General features: G+C 40.0%; 1 protein-coding gene across 20 annotated transcripts in view; it reads right to left on the bottom strand.

Annotated features, from left to right (window-relative positions):
- DLG2 (discs large MAGUK scaffold protein 2) overlaps positions 1 to 20,404 on the bottom strand; it is a 1,033,121-nt gene that overhangs the window by 46,366 nt on the left and 966,351 nt on the right. For all 20 annotated transcript variants that reach the window (XM_051620514.1, XM_051620368.1, XM_051620405.1 and 17 more), the window contains one exon: positions 9,053 to 9,229. In XM_051620514.1, the coding sequence (XP_051476474.1) occupies positions 9,053 to 9,229 (177 nt within the window). The remainder of the gene's footprint in view (positions 1 to 9,052; positions 9,230 to 20,404) is intronic.

Raw genomic sequence — 20,404 nt, 5'->3', positions numbered from 1 at the left:
CATAGAATCATAGAGGGGTGTGAATTGGAAGGGACCTTAAAGATCACCTAGTTCCAACATGCCCCCTAGATCAAGTTGCTCAGAGCCCCATTCACCCTGCCTTCGAACACTGCCAAGGATGGGGCTTCCACAACTTCCCTGGGCAACCTGGGCCAGTGTCTCACCATCCTCACACTACAGAATTTCTTCCTAATGTCTAAAAATAATAGTGGGCTGGGGTTGCCTGTGGGATTGAACCTCTCACAGGGTGAGACACAAGAATTTGCAAAACAACGAAGGAACCGCTGGGCTGTAGAGACCTCAGAGGACACAGTCCCTGTGAGCCCAACTCCTGGGACCTGAGAGCCCAAACTTCAGCATGATATGACCTAAAACTAGCTTTAGTCTGTACAGTTCTAATATTTGTATATTTGAAGTTTAAATGCTCCATTGAAAAGCCTCACAAGAAGCCATGAATGTCCTTACTCACCTTGACTAATATGGTCATTATTGAAAAAATGACATTGACTACCTCTGCAAAATCACCTACAGGATCTATCATCTGCTGGCCCAAGCAAAAAAAAAATAAAAATTACCCAATCATCTACCTATAATTGAAACAGTAACTCTGTTTGTCTAAGATTAGGAATTGCTCTAGGAAATCTAAGTTGAATCCTGCAAAGCTAGCTTATAAGACTTTGACATTGCATTTTTACTAGACAATAAATAGCTGAGGAAGAAAGTGAGGGTTTTTTTATCCTCCAAACTGGTACAGATATGACCCCTTTTCTGACTTTCACAGTTTCCCACAAATGACATTAGGACACATTCCTGCAAATCTTTTGGTTTCTAAATCTGGATAGTAAGAATGCCTGGTTTCTGATAATTATTTAAAAAACCCTATAAATTCTAGTCTTCTGATAGAATAATTTACACAACATGTTTCCTTCTGTCTGAGAGGGATTATATGTTTCCTACTGAAACACAGTGAATGCTGGTTACTATCGTTACAGTTTAAATTTAGAATAAATGCATTTCTCTGTAAGTGTGGAATATTCACATGGAAACAGCTCAAATGCAGCTTTCAAAGTAAATCTATGTTATTAAAAACACATCAGCAGTCTTAGACTTAAACTAGCAGATGAAATCCCTTGATAGTACTGGTAAGAAATGAAGACCTGAGGCTGTGTAATTGCCTAAATAGGATGGATGCCTTCTGAGAAAATAATTAGCTCAAATGAACACAGTATTCTACTTATTAATCTGTGTTACCTCTTAAACTCATTGCAGTCCTGTCTAACTTCCTAAAACATCTGATTTTAACTTCATTTCTTATTCACTGCGTAAAGAAATTAGGAAATTAACCCTGAAGAGTGGATCTTATTTATGAAATTCGTCATAATTGCATTAGCAGCCACGGAAGCATTGCTGCTTTCTTCAGGCACAGCAGACAGATAAGGAGCTGCAGAAACATTCTGCATTGCTTTGAGAAGTATACAAATAATGTTATTAAGTGTCATTAATCCTCCAAGCAAACATACCAACAACATTCATACATGCTCAGCATGCTTGCTGGATACTACAAACATTTCATATCTGGGGCTGTATTAAGGTTAGCACTTGGTGTTGCCTCCCATTACAATTTTCCTGACACCTTCCACAATAAAACTGTTCTCAGTCACTTATAATTTTGCTGAACTATAAACTGCCATGCTGAAATTTCATGTGTTGTAGGGTGATTACATTTAGTGTTGCTGCCCAAAGGGTCAACAAAACGCACTGACTGTCAGGAAAAAGCTAGGATAAAATGAATATTTTTTTCCTAGTTTATAACATACTCTTTAAGCACTGCAGCTCAGGCACTTGACTGCCTTCGTGTCTTGGGTCTGGGACTTGAAATATGGCAAGGGGTTGCTCTGGCATCAGGAATATACCTCTCTGGTCTGGTATCTCTGGTTGGTATCAGAAACATACCTGAATGAATCAATGCAATATCTGAATGTCTGCAAAACTTTGGTTTTTACAGGTTCCAGAGAACTCTGTTAGCATTTAGCTTGGTTCTCTATAGATTTTGTCATTGCTGAGCTGCAGGACTGCAGTCAACTAGGATGTTCCTATAATTTCTCATTTGAGCTGGCAGAACACTTTTGCCATAGACAGAGCTATGAGGAGACAGAGAAGAGACCTTATTGCATTCTTCCAGTACCAGGAAAGCTGGAGAGGAATATTTTACAAGGGCATATAGTGACAGGAAAAGGTGGAATGGTTTCAAGCTAAAAGAGGGCAGAGTTACATTAGATATTAAGAAGGAATTATTTCCTGTAAGGGTGGTGAGACACTGGAACAGGTTGCCCAGGGAAGTTGTGGATGCCCCAACTCTGGAGGTGTTCAAGGCCAGGTTGGACGTGGCTTAGAGCAACCTGGTCTAGTGGGAGGTGTCTCTGCCCATGCAGAGGGATTGGAACTAGATGATCTTTAAGGTTCTTTCCCACTCAAAACACGCTGTGATTCTATGTTTCTAAAAAGGGAACTAAACCGAGAGTGATAAAATGTATGGAGTATCAATTCTTTTAGCATCATTGATCCACCCCTTAGAAAACACATTTCTTTAAAGGAACACTAATTTAAGCACTTTTAGCACTTTGTTTCTGAGTCTTCAAGTTTGTAGTTGCTACATTTAAGGAAAAATACACTTGACTTCCTTTTTCTTGTACGAAGAAAAAGGGAGTTTAGGCGCAAAGGGTTTCTTGATGCAGCTGACATTATGAATATCTATATAGCATAGGAGTGTAAATTCTTCATATTGCTTTAAGTGACAGCAAACCTGCCATCCCTTGGACAACACTTTGATCAATCAGCTGAGGAAATTGGTTTTAAAAAAAGAAATGTTTCATTTAAAACTGTATCCCTTTTTCATCTATCACTGCCTCACAAAGCAGGATTATGGGGATTTGGGCCAAAAATAAAGTGAAGGGGGAGAAATCTCATCTGCCAAATTTGCAGAGGCCCAAATCTGCAACCCTCACTTGCCTGATATAATAAACACTGCTCCCATGTCCCTTTCCAATTATTTATCTTCATGATAGAGCTATGCCTGAGGGATGGAGGAAAGCGCAAATATGATTTCCAAAACTACTTCATGGCTCAAGTCCCATTTGCAAAAGTGCCTGGAGGTCACTGCAACTCAATGAGATTTCAAGAAGAGTTCAAAGACACCTGCATCCAGCATTCAAATGTGACTTGGGAGCTGAAACGCTCCAAGTCCCACATGGAGATAGAATTGCTTATCACAACTGATGGGGATTTCACCTCCAGCTTTCCCTCACTCTCCAAGTGTAGCTACCTGTAGAAATACTTCTTCGTACAAGGAAATGGTCTAAGAACATCTGAGATCCTGGACAACTGGATACTGTATGCTTCTTTGAAATATAAACTCTTGAAATGTATAGACTCTTGAAACCTCTCATGGTAGCAGACAACTTCTGGCCCAATTAAAAAAAAAAAAAAAAAAGAAATTTATTCTCCTCTTCCTATGTATAGCTAAAAAAGTGGAGAGGTACATTGAAAATCTACCTCAGCCTTCAGTGTTCCCTCACTAGCAAGCTCAATACCTCAGTGATTTGGGATGCTGTTCTCTTCTGACTCCTCTTCTGAAGAACTAACTGCAGGGATGCAGCACCCAGTGCACCACAATGTCTACCCTCCTTTGCCATCTCTGGACAGATCTTGTCATTGAAAATGGGCATATCTCAACCAGACATGAGCTGCCACCAGGACTTCTGTCAGTGCCTTTCTAAAAGCAGTCTTCACAGCAGAGATGTAAAATATAGCTGAGACTTGCTTCAGTCTTCAATAACAGCACTCATCATGGGTGTAGAGGACAGATGCAAATAACAAACTGGTGTCAAGAATCAAAGAAAATGGTTACAATACAGTAAATTGCACAGATTTGACACTGAGGTTTTCTGCAGGATGAAAGTTATTTCCAAATCCAGCATGAGAACTGCAGTAAGGACAGTATCAAACAGAAGACTGCAATGTAAAATGGACACTTGAAAGACCTTGCTATATTTTACACCTCTTTTAACATGTTTCTTCTTGTCTTGCTTTGCCATTTCCAGGTCATCTGTATTGTATTTGTTTTTACTTGCCCATCAAGTGAAATAAACATGAAAATATGTATTACTATATATAGTCCAAATACGTGGACCCAGGCCATAGTTTTTTTATTGCTTCCATCCTCTGCACTGTTTAGACTTATTTTTATGAGGTCTGAGTTTACCCATTCTCCAATTTTTTTTGAGCATTCTTGAAGTGGTATTTTTGCAACAGAATGTGTATTTTTCAGTAGGACAGAACGTGCTCTCGTTCAGCTCCTCACCTTCAGTGACTATAGAGAACAGCTCAGCACCTGGTCAATATTTAATGGAAAGAGTAGACCTAATACCATTAGGAAATGAATTAGCATAAAATTGTAGGACAGCCTTCTTCTGTTTAAAAACTAAGGGCTCTTTTTCTTCAGCATTCAAGTTTCCCCTCATTGCAAGAGAACAGGAAGAGGTTTATACATACACATACATATAAATTTTATTCCATATTTATTTTTTTTCCAATTAGATTAGTAAGCATAGTCAGGTAACTTATTTTGAACACAGTTTACATGATTATGCCATGTTTAAAAGTTTTATCATGTAAGGATTAAAATCTTAAGGGATGTTTAGAAAGGCAGACAATTTATAGGAAACGATTAAAAATAAAACTCACTTGAGTGGATAAACATGCCCTTCTGCCAAACTGAGCAGATTAACAAATTTAAGTTGGCTTTTTGGCCACGGGGACTTCAGTGCTGGGAAAACCTCTTGTTCCTTGTCCTTAAATATTTGTGAAATGTTGCTTTTCAAGTTCTTTTCACCCAATTCTGCTCTGAAAGGAGAGTGTATTCACAGGTATTTGTGGGGAGAATGTCTGACAACACAAATACCAGGCTGGTACCATCATACAGCTTCAGCTGGTAATAGCAGAGAGACAAGTTTCATCTCCTCTTGCAGTCAGATGTACCTAAACTACCTGAAAACAGAAATCATGGAATGACATCCAGTCTGAGAGTGGTTCTGTGGCTGCCCATCTTAAAGACAACAGAAAGATGAGTGCAAATATTTTAGTGTTTTAGGACCAAATCCTCATTGGCTACAGCAGGAGCAGTAGCAGAATCATGGAATCATAGAATCATATCATGGTTTGGGTTGGATGAGACCTTTAAAGTTTATCTAGCCCACCTCCCTGCAGTGAGCAGGGGCATCATCAACTAGATCAGGTTGAAGTGGTGAGAATTTATACTGAGCCATTCTGGGGCAATTAATAAATTAATTTCAGACCCACAGACCCCAGTCAAGGAGAAATACACAAGCCACAGAAAATAGTGAAACTTGACATTCATGAAGTGGGAGGTTGCTGTTGTGTGGGGCTTGCAATGTAGCCTTTCTGTGTGCAGAGACTCAGCAAAGTAAAAGCAAAAAGAACTGGAGGCATAAAAATCAATGCTACAGCAAATTAAAATCTCTTTTCTACTGAATTAGAGCATCTGCCTACAGATTTAATACACTCCAACTTATGCACATTGGTTTCATGCTTTTTGATGATTCACTTTAACTAATCTGAGGTTTTCCTTGGGGAGGGAGTCTTAGACATAGGCTGCTCAGCTTGTTGCTGCCTTTTATGGGAAGATGAATTTGTTTTGCTTATCCTGACAATAAAAAGAACAGTGAGGTAAAAAATAAATAAATTATTGTGATCAGAAACCAGCATATGTAGAAATTAAAATCTATACATCTAATTTTAAAGAAAGTCTACTTTTAATCTAATTCTGTTGGTTGTTCTAGTATAAAATAGTAATTTTTGATGATCAGGGAGTAATTCATATGAGTAGCATAATACATGGGTAAACCCACAAGTCTGCCCGAGACATTGGTACAAGACTGGTGGTTATGTCCCTGCATCTTGGCAATCCTGCCCAGCATGACAGTGGTGCCCTTCTCTCCCTTTAGACATAGCTTGGATAAATCTTTGGGGTGGACATGGAAGCAAAAGAAATTTGGCCTGCAATATTAATTCATTAATATTATGTAATAACAACTATTTGGTGACTATTAAACCACAATTGAAGTGATTTGCTACTTCTTATGCTGAAGTCCTACTTTTCCCAACATCAACATGATTCAATATGACATCATTTCTATAGCATTATGTTTGTTTTTGAACCAACTAGCTACTCAGTCCCATGGTCCAGAAAAACAGCTGTTACCAGACAAGAAATACATACTGACAAATGGACATAAAGTTGTTTTCAGATGCAGAAAGGTTTGCAATGACACTTCAGCACTGTAGGATAGCACTTAATTTTTCCTAATCTCCACTGAGGTCACTGGCTGACCAGCTCATGAGATTTGGTCCTTGCAGAGATTGGGAGAGAATCTACTCTCACTTCTTTGGGCTGCCTCTTTCAGTAAGCCTCCTCTAGCTGCTGTGCTACCCTCCAAAGCTCCCTCTGGAAGCCTGACTTTAAAATTTATCACTCAGCAAGGCAACAGGTCCACACACTGACAGCAGCACTGAAAACTACCGACAAATAGCTTTCAAACTGTATTGAATCACCAAGTGGTGAGGTCTGGTGATGTATCCAGCATCCTGGAAAGAATAATGAGTAGTAACTCCCCTATAATTATAAATTATTATTTCTTGTGACATATCACATATATCATAGAGGAGAAAAAGAATATTGAGCCTTGATTTATCATTCATAATTTCTCTTCTCAGCTCATGCTAAGATCTTAAATGAAGATTTTCATGATGTAGTTGCCTACATTTGGTTAAATAAATCCTAGCACTACTCTGGCTTAGATCAAGCCTCTCACAGTCAATAATCCATATGTGAAGAGGATGTTCAACTCTGAATTAATATGTTCTGGCAAGAATGTTGAGCATTATTCTTTGCAGCTCTACCCTCCCCTTGGGTGGTGTAAATGACTGCAGAAGATGCTGGCAAAAGCACATCAGTCTTACTGGCTAAGGGATCATCCAGAATCCAAAGGAAGGAAATAATACTCACTTTTCAGTGCATTGGAAAAAATCCTGTACAAATGAAAACTTTTATGAGATCATGGCAACCTCCCCCCACCCCAGCTCAGGTGCATTACATCATTACATTAGTGCAGACAGAAAATCAGATACCATTGATTTTTCCAGACCTCTCAGATTCACTAGTGAAGAATCAGGATGACAGGTGGAGAGCATGGTAACTATGACTGTATCTTTCAAAATTCAAGACTCTTATTTGTAGACTACAACCAACTTATTTTCACCTTGCCTGTTTTTCTTTTCTCCCAGTGTTGCTTAAGCCACAAGTAGTTCCTGGGCTGTCTCATATGTCTGACCTTGACTAGAGGTGCCTCTATCTTTTGTCCTTGAAAACATCACCATGCAGGTAACTCAATCCACTTTGGGTTCTTACATCCTCTTCACCTTTATGAAAGTACAACTTCACATCTCAGTCAGTTGCTCTGCTTAGCCCTTTTTCCCCCTAGAGTTGTTTGATTATGTATGACAGCTTTTTGTAGCTTTACACAGTAAGCACCACGCTGTGAGTGAGCTTTGTGCACATCTGTCCCTCAGTAACAACTGAAAAGACTTTCTTTTCCCATGTGTGATTGCAATTATGCCATTACAATAGTATTTACTGTAGCAAGTAATAGTAGGCAAGTATTCCTTTTTCAATATCTAGAGGCTAATTCTGTTTAATGGGCGCATTTTTCCCCATCTTAAAAATTATAATGTAGTTTTTCTATCTATTACACAACTCCAAATCTGTTTTTTTTTTTTTTTTTTTGCTGGAAGTCCTGGTGTGGTTGCTATTCAAATAGGGTCATTATTAGACCAAATAAGGTCCTTGCAGGACTCATGTCAACAATGGCCTTTCAGTTTACTTTTACATGATTGAGAATAAGGAGTACCATGAGGTCTACAAGCACCTGGGCCAGCTCTCTTGAAACAGCAGCAGGTGCTCTATAATGCACCTGATGTCCCATTTCCCCACCAGAGAAAACAGGAATGATCATTTTAATATTAATGCTAAAGCTGACATAGCTAGAAATAGCAAGTTTATATGCAGGATGGGAGTATTGCTGCAAAAGAGAAATGTAATCTAGTTTGACAGATTTCATTTTCCTCCCACCCTTTCAGTTTTTGACCTTCCTACAACAACTATCAACAGAGGTAGAAGGTGATGCTGATTGGTATGGTTGTTCTGATGCTATCAGAGACTTGTGACCAGTTTTAAAAAAGAATTTAGACAGAGGGAACAATACAAACAATGAGAGAGATTCAGCTGTCTGTTCTGTCTCCATCAGTCAGCATGAATCCATCTCAGCCAAACAAAGATTCAGATTTGGTTTGGACAGTGGATGAAAGTTCTTTCATTTGCATGATATAAAAAAATTACTGTGATATTGATTATCCATCAGTATCTAGGCAGGCAGAGAACAAATTAACCAATTTTCAACCCAAAAAGGACCATTCTAGGATTTAGCATAATTTTTTACATCACATAGGCTAAGAAGTTTAGTTTTATTACTCTCTCAAAAGACATACAGTCTTGATTTGAAAATGTCAAGGCATTCTTTACAGCTCTCAGCAGTTTGATGCAGTAGCTAATCACCCTGATCTTAAATCATGTGCTCTACTTCAAATTCAGAGCTAATTCCAAGCCTTAGATTCTGGTTATTCCTTTTTCTGACAAAGCTCTTCTGAAGACACTTCTCTTTTCCCCTTCTCTTTTTTTTTGTGAAGATACTAATTGACTACAATTGAGTCACCTTTTGAGTTTAAGTACAGTTAAACTGCCTGAACTTTTTTTAATCTCACAGCAAAAATCACATCTTCCAACTCCCAAAATAATAACTGTAGGATTTTCCTCTAGTTCCCCAAATTTTTCAGTAGATTGATGCACCCTGCCTTTGCAATCAAATGGAATATTTTAACACCATGACCAAGGAGGTAGAAAGCAGGAGGCAACACTCACCTCCTCTTGCTGGGTATAACTCCCATCTCTTCACTGTCTCCTTCCAGAGTGACCCTCCTCGCCTGCCACCACTCATCGTCCGAGGCGTTGATGACATGAAGGATGTCTCCATACTTAAAACTGAGTCCTTGGCTTGGGAGGCCACTGTCTTTGCTCTTGTCATAGTCAAACATGGCTCTGTGAAAGGGAATAAAGACATGTAGAGAGGTGATTATACCAGTCTTGGGAACATTTACTTCTGAACAATTTGCTACCCTTGCTCCTTTCCAAAGAAAAAGGTCTTGCTCAGAGGAAAACTTTCTGCTGTGAAGTTGATCTTTACAGAATCCTCTGTTTTTCAGAGAAACTGAACAGTGGAGTATGGTATTTACTGTTCCACTTAATAAAGAACAATCACCATCTCAGAGTACCTAGTAAACAAACCTGGTATCCAGAAGCCTCTCTTGTCACCTTGCCAACAGCAGTCTGTGGTTGTTGAGCTTGTCCTTTGCTCCCACTTCCCAGTGCTCAGAGAGGGCTTGTCTGGCACACAGGGCTGTGCTGGGAGGGCTAAATACAAGGGACCAAAACTGTGCTCCTGGTAATGCATTTCTTTAGGGGAATTTTTAGGGGAATTTAGTATCTAGTTCAGAACAGAAGTGAGGTTTCAAAGGGAATCTCTTGATTATTCCCACTCATTGTGCTGTGGTTCATGTCCTGGAGGTGTGTTAGGTGGCACACATTGGATTACTGAAACTTGAATTATGCCCTGACCAGAGTAGTGCTAGTCTGACACACACCCCTCCAAATCCTCTCAGGATGCAGAGAGAACCACTGCTTTCACTGTCCATGGCCAGCCCCTCCTCAAGCAGCCCTAGCCCTAGCTATTTCCTTTGATGTTGAAGATGTTTTCCACCAGATTGAAGTGGACCTCTACCTTGGGTATGGTCATACAAAAAAGTCCCATGCATAGGACATGTACATTAGTATAGGACATATATAAGCCTAGGGACTTCATAAGCACAAATTGAGAGCTAGCTTTAATGTATCTGGCTATCAAACTGTGGCTGGGGATAGTTCAGCCTGAACTTACTGCCTAAGTATTCAACCTGGATCACAGAATCACACAGAATCACAGAATCTGTCTAGTTGGAAAAGCCCTTTAAGATCATCAAGTCCAACCATTAACCTAACTCTTCCAAGTTCACTGCTAAGGACCACATCTGTATTTTTTTTATGCACCTTCAGGCATGGTGATTCAATCACCTCCCTGGGAAGCTTGTTTGAGTGCCTGATGATTCTTTCAGTGAAGAAACTTTTCCTAATATCCAATCTAAATGTTCCCTGGCACAACTTGAGCCCATTTCCTCTTGTTCTATCACGTGTTACTTTGGAGTAGAGACTTACCTCCACCTCACTACAACATCCTTTCAGGCAGTTCTACAGAATGATAAGGTCTCCCCTCAGCCTCCTTCTCTCCAGGCTAAACAACCTCCATCCCCTCAAATGCTCCTCATAAGACCTGTGCTTCAGACCCTTCACCAGCTTTGTTGCCCTTCTCTGGTCTCACTCTAGATCCCATGAAAGACCTGTAGCCTGCCCTGAGGTCTGTATTACCAAGCTACAGTGACATCAGTTCTCAGCCTTGCCCAGCCCTGTGCCCGGCACCTACAGCAGCAGTGTGCAGGGCAGACATATTCCCATTCCTCAGGGGAAGACCCTATACATGAATCCCAGCAAGGCATTACCTGAGAGCAGGTTGCTCATTGGAGTTACTTAGCTGAAAACCCAGATCTTGGCTTCTTACAGGAAAAAAAATACATGGGAATATTTTTCCCATGTCAAATACTTTTTAAAGATCATGCCTATCAAGAATTGATGTTTATTTCCTATTGGAAAAATAATAAATTATAATCCTGACTACAGAAATGTCAGATCAGTAAAATCCCAAGAGGTATATAATAATTCCTACTCTTTTATTGCCAGAAGTAAAGCCGTGGCAATCTCTTCACTGAAAAACACTTCTGTGAGAAGGATTTGGTATAATTAATTGTTGTGCATTGTAGTGTAATTGTGGAGACTGATTATAGCAGCTTTATGGGTAGATTCAAAACACTCAAGACTACCTCTCATAATGAGGATAACTTAAAAGAAATTTTCAGAGTTGCAACTATGAAACCAAAATAATTTAAAATCTCTTATAAGCACTTATTCTGCATGAAAGGTCTGGTCAGGAGGAGGAAAAATGTTATTTGGAGTATATCTTCTCTCTAAGAGTTTACAGTCATGTACTAACATCTTTAGAAAAGCCCACATAATTCTGTCCTCTGAGGATGAAGACAATAAATAAACCTGCTGAATTTCACATAATCCATGGTATGCTCTTGCCTTTCTTGGTAAATGTTATTGGACTGCATGTAACCTTTGAAAAATTTGAATGGCTTAGCATTGGAAATTCTTTAAAAACTTGGCTATATCTTAGTAAAAATTTACACTCATAAAGGCTTCTTATCAGTAGCAGGTCACCTGCTGCCTGCTCAAATAAGGTTTTCTGTGAGAATATATATTGAAGAAGCATATAAATCCAGAAGCAGCTAAGTATCATCAGTCACCTCTTGACAAACTAATGACACCTGATCTCTGAAGAAACAGTGCAGTACACACACCAACAGGCACACAACATACTATTGTTTTGGTGTTGCCCTTATCAGCATGCTGTGGTCTGAGTTTTATCACTGTATTGAACATCTGCTGTCTTCAAAATTCACCAAATAATTGTGCACCTTGCCATGGAAGCTTGTCAACATCTTGAAACCCTGACCACAGGGTTGGCAACTACGCTGAATACTGGGCAGATGTGATGGAAGCCTGAATCCATGCATAATTAAATTCATCAAAGCAAGTGACAGTATATTCTGTTGCAGCCATATGCCAAACACATGCCAAACTGGAAATGCTCCATATTCAGCAAGTTCTAAGATGAAGGGTGTGTTTCAAAGGCCCAGCAGTAGGAAGGAAGTAGAGCAGTGTTATCTGCCCTTGAACAGACATTCATACCTCAGAGCCTACATATTAACTGACTGCCATTGTGCTAGCAATGTTTGGCACTGACTTTCTTCGATTGGAGTAATCATGTGCAATGCTAATTAAAATGAGATTATAGATCTCAGACAAGAGAATTTTTGAGCATACTTTTCATGGAGTGAAAGACTTTGTGGCTGCATGCTCTACAGACACTGATTACTCCATCAGTAAATGAAAAGGATATGAAAGCTGACTTCAGTGCTCTTTCCTAAACATTTCAAATTAAGAGCCAGGTTCAAGTTGACAACATAACCATATTTAAGCTTACAACTTTGATAACGTTGCTGGCTCTGTAAAACATAATTTTGCAAGTTGGCAGTTGACCCAGCTATAAAACAAATGGAGATATTCACTCTAGGCATCACTGTGCTGACATGATGCTAACATGACTGCCTTGGGCAATAGAGAGACCTAAGAACATTCATCCTCACCTCCTCCTTTCAGTTCTCAGGCTGCAAGTATAGTTTTGATCTCTACATGTCCAATCCTAAGCTCTAGTTTTACTTATTTAAGAGGCTGCCATGTAATTTCTTATTTTCTACCTGATGAACAGTACCCACTTCTGTTCATGCCCAGTCTTGCAGATGTATATAAAAATAACATAACTGCATCTGTTGATGCACTGAAGTGGTACAAAATGAACATGGCCAGACCTCTCATTTGGTAAAGGAGCCGGGCAGGGCAGGCAGAAAAAAGATGCATTTTTTTGCTTTATTCTTTCATGGTTTTGGACAATGACAACTAGGTCTTACTGGATACCACACTGCATCCTGCAAGTACTGTGTGGACAACTGGCCTCCAGAAAAGTATGTCTCTCAATGACATTGACTGTAATAGAAAGATGTAACAGAAAAAACAAAATAAAGGAGAAATGGTGGCAATACTGAGGGGCAGGGGCGGCGGCTGGGACTTCATCCCGAGTTGCACGTGAGCCTGGGAGCAGCCTAAGCCTGCAAAGCAACTAATGCCCATAAAGACAATCGTTGTGGGTCGGTATCGTGCCCGTTGCCCCCTGCTGCTGGTACAAAGGAGAGAGAAGGAGAGGAGACAAAAGAGAGAGGAGAGGAAAACCAAATAAAAGGAGCCGAGCTGAAAGCAGCCCTGGCTGAGACCACCACAGGCTGTGACTTTGCCACCAGACCCGGGTCCAGTGAGGAAAACAGCGTCAGAGTCCTCGCCTCTCCAGTGCTCCCTGAGGTCATTGGAGAAAGCCCTCCAGGGGGATAGTGGCGAGTGGCCCTGCCACCCGTGCCGTGCCCAGACTCCAAAAAGAGACATCCCCTGCGTGCCCAGGCACACGGCAGCTCGGCTGCCAGAGGCACCAGAAGGACGAAGGCAGCATCTGCTGCAGCCGCCCCTGACGCTGGTGCCACCTGCGCTGGACCTGCCTACGTTGGATCTGCCGCCGCTGCCACAACTCACCTCACTCCCAGCTCCAGGAGGACATGAGCACAACATCACCATCCAAACCTTTCACCTCGAACGCCTTCTCCCCCCGGGTGTGTCACTGGCCCCTCACTCACACACACCTCGTTGACCCCATACGGGAAAGGCTTTGGGCTCTCTCTACTCCAAACTATAATAGTCTTTTTTTGCTTTCTCTTTACGGACTGAGTACCTTTACATATCCAGTTTTCCCCACACACACACTTTGAAAACTTTTACAGTAAAATGGTATTTTAAACACATAATCTGTGTGTGTATGTGCTTCTGAGAGGAGCTTATCAATGGGTTCTATATCGGGTGGAAGCAAGCCGGCCCCAAGCCAGGGATGGACCCACCAAAATCATTAAGAATGCTATCCTGAATATATAATTTGGTGTCAGAAAATCCTGATAAACAAACAGGGGGATTGTGTCCTGAGATAAGGTGGCTTTGACTCAAAACCAGGTTCAGACCATGACACACTGAAACTTTCATCAGAGGGTCAAGTTGAGGTTTCAGCAAAGTCTATTTGATCTGTGCAAGCTGCTTTAACAGGATAACATACTAAGGTATGTTAGAGACTTTAGATGTTTTTCTGCCATGCCATGGGGAGTATCAGAGGAAAGGCTAAAATGTTGTAGCATCTTCCACAGAATCACAGAATTGTCACGGTTGGAAAAGATCTCTAAGATCACTGTGTCCCACTGTCAACCCCTGTCCCACCCCAAAATACCTTAATGCCCCCTTCCTTTACCCAAAAGAGATGTCTAAAAGAAGCAGCAAAGAAGTGTTATTCAAACAAGCCAGAGGATTTAACCCATGAAGATGTGTCACAGTGCCTCTCTCTGTGATGTTACACGCATCAGCACAGAACACAAGCCCACATTGTGCAGGTACTGGAGAGCCTGCTCAGCAGAGCTGAAGAGCCTTCTGAACTTGCCAACATGACTATATGTTTTAATATAACCGAGTCTGCTTATTCATGGGTTGTCCAGGCTGTTCCTCTAGGCACTGAGCTGTAACTCATTTTTAGTGTCTTTTACTGCAATTTTAAAGAATAATAATCTCAAGAACCTTACAGCTTTGTAATGGCACTTATCTGACAGGCTTGGGTACTAACAGTTTCTCCTTTTTTTCTCCACAACTGATAAAAACACATCTTAAAGAGCAATTCTTCTTCTTTCAGGTGTTTTATACCCTCAGGTAACTGTTTGCATCCACTGTTAAGCCCTTTTTGGATCATATAAAACAGAACCAAGAGCTCTCCAAGGCTTTCTCTATAGCAGTAAAGGCTCTTTTTCCAGTCAGCTGATTTAAGTCTGCTTTTGAACTCTGATAGTAAATTTTTCAAATAAAAGGAAATCCGTTTAAATTCTTTAACTTTCATTTTAGAGCTGTCACCAGTGTCATGATCACACCAGCATCAGAAAAAGTCCTGCTCAGTATATTCTAGGCAGTGCATTTCTCCAACAGGACCTTGGGTTACACAGAACAGATAACACAATTTGAGGCTTCAAATACAGTAAACCCAGTGATTACACTGGAACAGAACTTGCTACCAACTAATTAAACAGATGTGGTGAAATAATGATTCGGCCATTTTACTTCTCTTGTTAGAAAAACAGGAATAGCAGTTGTGATTATCACAGACCTAAAGTATATGCACCACATTTCAACTAATGCTTTAAATTTTTTTTCCTCAATTCCCAGTTTTCACATGAGTTTGGGAAAATTGTCTAGCATCTCTACAAATGTTTTGAAAGTGGAAACTGCTGTTCAAGTGCAAAGTGTTGCTGCTATCTTGGTGAAACCCTCCTGCTTGTAGAAAAATTAAGAAACACTGTTCTGAGGGAGTGAAGCAGAAAGTGAAGGCATTCAGAACAAGCTGGATATCACAAATATTTAAGATTATATGAGTCTTGTTTCCTTTCTATTCTTCCAAACTTCAGAAGTGATCATTACACTTAGGCTAATCCCAGCAGTACTTTGGACAGGTTTTATTTTTGTGCTTGGGTGCTTCTTAATCATTTTTAGGGACCCACATCAGCATTAAACATGAGATGAGCATTTCACAACAGCATCAAAATTCATTGCTCAAGGATTGTTTGAAATGAAAATACTGCCAGCAGCAAGCTGTAATATACTGCCAAACATGCAGTGAGGTGTCCTCATGGCAGTGAAGACTTCTAAAACAGGGGCACTTATTTAATCTACTAAATGTAAATCAGCATCTGAGGTATGTCCAAAAGCTAAGTTGCATTGCACAGTATATTTCTATTTGTGATGACACCTATTCTTGTAGTAATAAATGTCTGACATGGGAGAAAACATATTAGCTTTAAGGAAATAGCAAATCAATTCATTGTACAAATCACACATATTGCAGCCTACTGGCACCCACCATGCCTATATTGTTACCAGCATTTTAAGAATGAAAAACAGGATACAGAAAGACTAAGTGATCTTGCTTAAGCCTTTGGCAGAAAAGGGAACCTGAAAGAGAAACCTAGCTTCCTCAGCTAATGCTGTAAACACCATTTGTAAGTTAGTAGTATTCACGATCTTCCTGGCAAGGCCAGGGATATTAAAGCATTTAGAGCACAGCAGTATGTTTTGCTGAATGCTCCTGTATGCTTAGTGCAAAACCTCCAAATCTTCAACTCCTGCATCACTGTGCTATGGCCAGTAATCTCAATTAGATACAGTACAGGTACTGTGTGGCAGCTTTATTTGCATCTTTGAAATTACTTTCTTCTTCTGCCACAGATGGGAGTTTGCACATAAATTTACAGACTGCTCCTTGTCATTTGCTTTATTATGAAATGACAACAACATTTAGCACGAGAGATCTTCAGCTTCTGTAAACAGTCCTAACTCTTCTGCAATCTGCCAGTGTATTTGCATTTACATCTCTTAAGAATATTATTATTTTGTATGAAAATTTCATTAGCAGAAATTCTCAGTCATCAGGCTTTATGGCATCATCATAAGGGAAAGATACTTTATACCCCTTCTTCTCCACATCTATCCTACCACAATGAGAAAATCCAGTGCACAGAGGTTTAATCGTTTAGACAGTAATTCAGGAAAAGCGTCAGAATCAGACCCAGAGTTTCATAGCTGTCTTTTCTGCTCTGTCACTAATAGATATATTTCCACCCACTTGCAGGCTCAGCTTGAAGAAAACTTCAGAAGAAAATGAAAAAAAACCCAGAGAAATTAATCACTGCAGCTACATCACTCCAACAGAGAGCACAGCAGCTCTGTGATACAAGCAGCCATTGTAATACAATTAAGATGCCATAAAAAGGGTTAAATTTTCACATAGTGGCATGTTGATAAAGACTTTCACCTTCTCCCAGCTTATTTCTATCTGGAGAAGCTGAACAGGTAAATCCTATGTGTAAAGGGCACAGAATTTGCTCTGTTCTTGTGAGATGTGGGAAGCTCTGAAGTGCTGCTTGCTATGTCCAGAGGGTGCTTGAATAGCCCCTATGCTAGGCATGATCCTGCCCTACTTTGTCACCTGCCCTGAGAGAGTGGGAGGTGACTGTTTTATTAGCATTTGTTAGGACTGAACTGCAACAATGTGGATTTAACAAAAAACATCTGAATGGTTGACTTAAGACATACAACTCAAAGACACCATGATTCCTACTTCTCCTCTCTTTCCCCTGCCCCTCTTCCCTTTTCATATTTTCTGTCTCACTGATGTTGCACCTCTTCATGAAGCTGATCTCTTCAGATTAATTATTGCAGTAGGGCTGAGAGGGACAGTGTTAGCACATCCAGTCATGCCAGGGCACTGCAATATGTCTGCCATGTTCCCTTTGGAAGTTGGCACAGGACAGGGACCATTCCCAGCAACAGTTTGGATGTACTGTCCTTTTATGATGGAGAGAAGGAAGTAAAAGGAGAGATACCGGCTTTTGCGTTGGACCATGGATTCTCCCAGATGTGCAGTTTAGGGTCTCAGAGTACCTGACAGCACTCATGGAGACCCTGAGAGAGGGATGCTGCCCCTAAGGCACCTTCACTATACTGAATTCCATTGCACATTCACATTCAAGTCTTTTCCATTTGCTACCATATTGTTTCTTTACTTCATTCAGCATTTTGTTCATTCAATCCAAGTAATTCTTTATCATTTTGCTCCTAGTGGGAATTTGGCAGCAAGTTATGCCACGGACTTCAATGAAAAAAGGATTGGAGACAGCACTATTAGCTCCAGAAAAAATTCACTAAGAAGAGGAAAATATTTTCTTTACAGTGTTTACATCAAGAAAGAGAACTGCTATTTGTCCTCGGGGAATATTTTGTTAATTTTGCAGATCTGATCATGATTCTTAATGTCAGCTCTTATGAGCCAATGTTTATGTTGTTAATGGGCTTTTTTTGGTCTTTAGCAAGTGCTCATGTTCTCTGCAGGAAATAGGCTCTTCTGTACTGAACAAGTCAACGTTTTCAGAAGTATGGATCAAAGAATGGATGTTGCACTTCCCTGGTCCTGCTATGGAACAGCACGCAAGGTTAAAGGTAAGATCTTTCCCAGCCCACAGTGAGGAAGGACTGACAGCTTTAAACTTGAAGCTGTGGACATGGGCAGAACTCACATTACTCCCAGGTTTGCCTGGCTTTAAGCTCTTCCAGCAGGAACGGAAAGGTGCCTTAAGAAAGTGAAACTCTTTCATGTCTTCTCTTGTGCCAGGACAAGGGAAATTAATTTCAGTGTGCATCCACTTTTTCTTTGGTATTTTACAGGACAAAAGGGCCAAAAAGATTTCCCCTTCTTCTTGCAAGCATCTGAAACCTGTATGAAGAATTTGCCACCACCCTTTCCATAATTTATTGACTAGGAAAAACTGGTCACCAGTTTTATTTGTGATAAATGCAAAAGCATTTGAATTCAGCTGCATTGTATTCAATTAATTCCTGTTTTGCAGCTTTGAGGTTTCCTTTGAGAGGCTGCATTGGGTCAGAACTCCAACTAAATTTAGCCTTAGGTATTTTGACAAACTCCTGAGAAGATCTGCAGTAGCATCTTGATTCTGGGGTGCTTCTTCAGCCCTCCTTAAGTTGTGTGTGAAATGTCACAATAAACCCCCAAACTTGTTAGTTTCAAATTTCACAGCAAATTGGACCATTTAGGGCACTTTCATTTCTAAGCTGTTTTTTTTTTTTAAAGGAAATAAGATAATTTTTGACTGACCTTGAGGATTATGCATCAAAATGATGTGAAATTTGCAAGTTCTTGGGTCTGGGGATGAAATTGCAACTTGATGGCACCTGTGATTTCTGTTTGAGAACTTTGTGCAGCTTCTCAGCACAGACTCCTGTGTTTTGACATTTAAGATTATCCATATCCAGAAAGGAAAGGTGACTGGATGTCAAACCAGGGATACTTTAAACTGCCAGGTAATTCACCTGTGGGTTGCACAGTTTGATACAGGAGCCCAAGAATCATTCTGTGAGTCTTTGTTTTAAAGAAATGGTAACTTATTTACTGCCTGAGAATATTTGTATGTGTGTGTTTTCTTTTTTTCCCCAAGAAAATAAAAAAATAAAAATGTTTCTTTCAAAGGCAATGAACCTTAAAGGGAAAATTGTGACTCTGTGCAGCACAGCCTATAGCTACCCTCCTACCCCCCTCTTCCCAAATGTCTTCCTTCTACTACAGAATACACTGTAAAAAAGCACTGAAGTTTTTATTTTTATTTTTTAGTAATTGGTCTGTAACAATTCTAAATATTACCATTCTATGATTTTATGAATAGCTCTCACGGATCTGCTTTGAATAGTTGGGGTTTTAGGTAGTTGTCTCAGATACCCTGCAGCTTACAAGTGCTTTATCTTAGACCTAATCATGACTTGTGTCTGTAAGGAGCTTTCAAAATGCCATTGTGGCCAGGCTGCCCACAGAATTCATTGTGCTTCCACGGGGTTATAATCAAAAGGAAATTTTTAGCACACAGAAGAACCCCACTGTTAAAATAATTATTACTACCAGTCAGATATACGATAGCTTCTTTGTTTTTCTGAACAAGGATATTAGACATCTGGAGAACTAAAGTAAGAGAAAGCCTTATTCTGGAGAAATAATCCACATTTATGATTGTTATAATTTGAACATAATTTGAGTGTAAGAGCTGGAGTAAACCCATTGCCTCAACTGAAAAATATCCCACCAGCCAAATTTCAGACAAATGTTGCAGCAAAACAGAATACCACTTTTTTTTTTTTTTTTTCCAGAAATCAATATGTAACACTGGAGCGTTGTCACTCAGAAGATTCTCACTTCTGTGCAAGAAGTGCTGTTTTGTTCATGCCATAGTAGATCTGTTTATACATTCCAACCTTTAGAGATTATTTTTGAAAAATAACTGCTCTCCAGCTATTCAAAAAGAATTGTTCTCCAGGTGTTGAAAAAGTGTAGGCAAGCAAAACTAGGAGAAAGTATTAATGGGACAGATCATTGCCTGCTCTGTCTGATGAGAGAAAGCTTTTTGGAAAAGACATTTATTTGCAACAGCTTTTTCTCATAATGGTTTCTGCTTGGCCTTAAATATTGTCCTTTTGACAAGGAAAGAGTCAGAAGTTGGATTTGCATTGTTGCATTGGCTGCCTGAAATAATGTCACATGCATGCAGGAACTACACCATGGAAAACCACTGAAAATTATTATGGAAATGAATTCTCTTGCCTAATGTGGAGAAATGTACTAAATCCATAAACTCTGCTGGATACAAGTATTTGAGAAATCATAAAGTCCTTTGTCTCTAGGCCAAAACTTGAGGAGCTCATTAAGAGTTTACTCAATCAGTGGGAGGTTGCTGATAGAGTGAATCCTTTGTGTTTCAGCACAGA

Source organism: Apus apus, chromosome 1, assembly GCF_020740795.1.
Source record: "Apus apus isolate bApuApu2 chromosome 1, bApuApu2.pri.cur, whole genome shotgun sequence".
In the NCBI taxonomy this organism is placed as follows: Eukaryota; Metazoa; Chordata; class Aves; order Apodiformes; family Apodidae; genus Apus; species Apus apus.
This window is presented reverse-complemented; position numbering and strand designations above follow the sequence as displayed.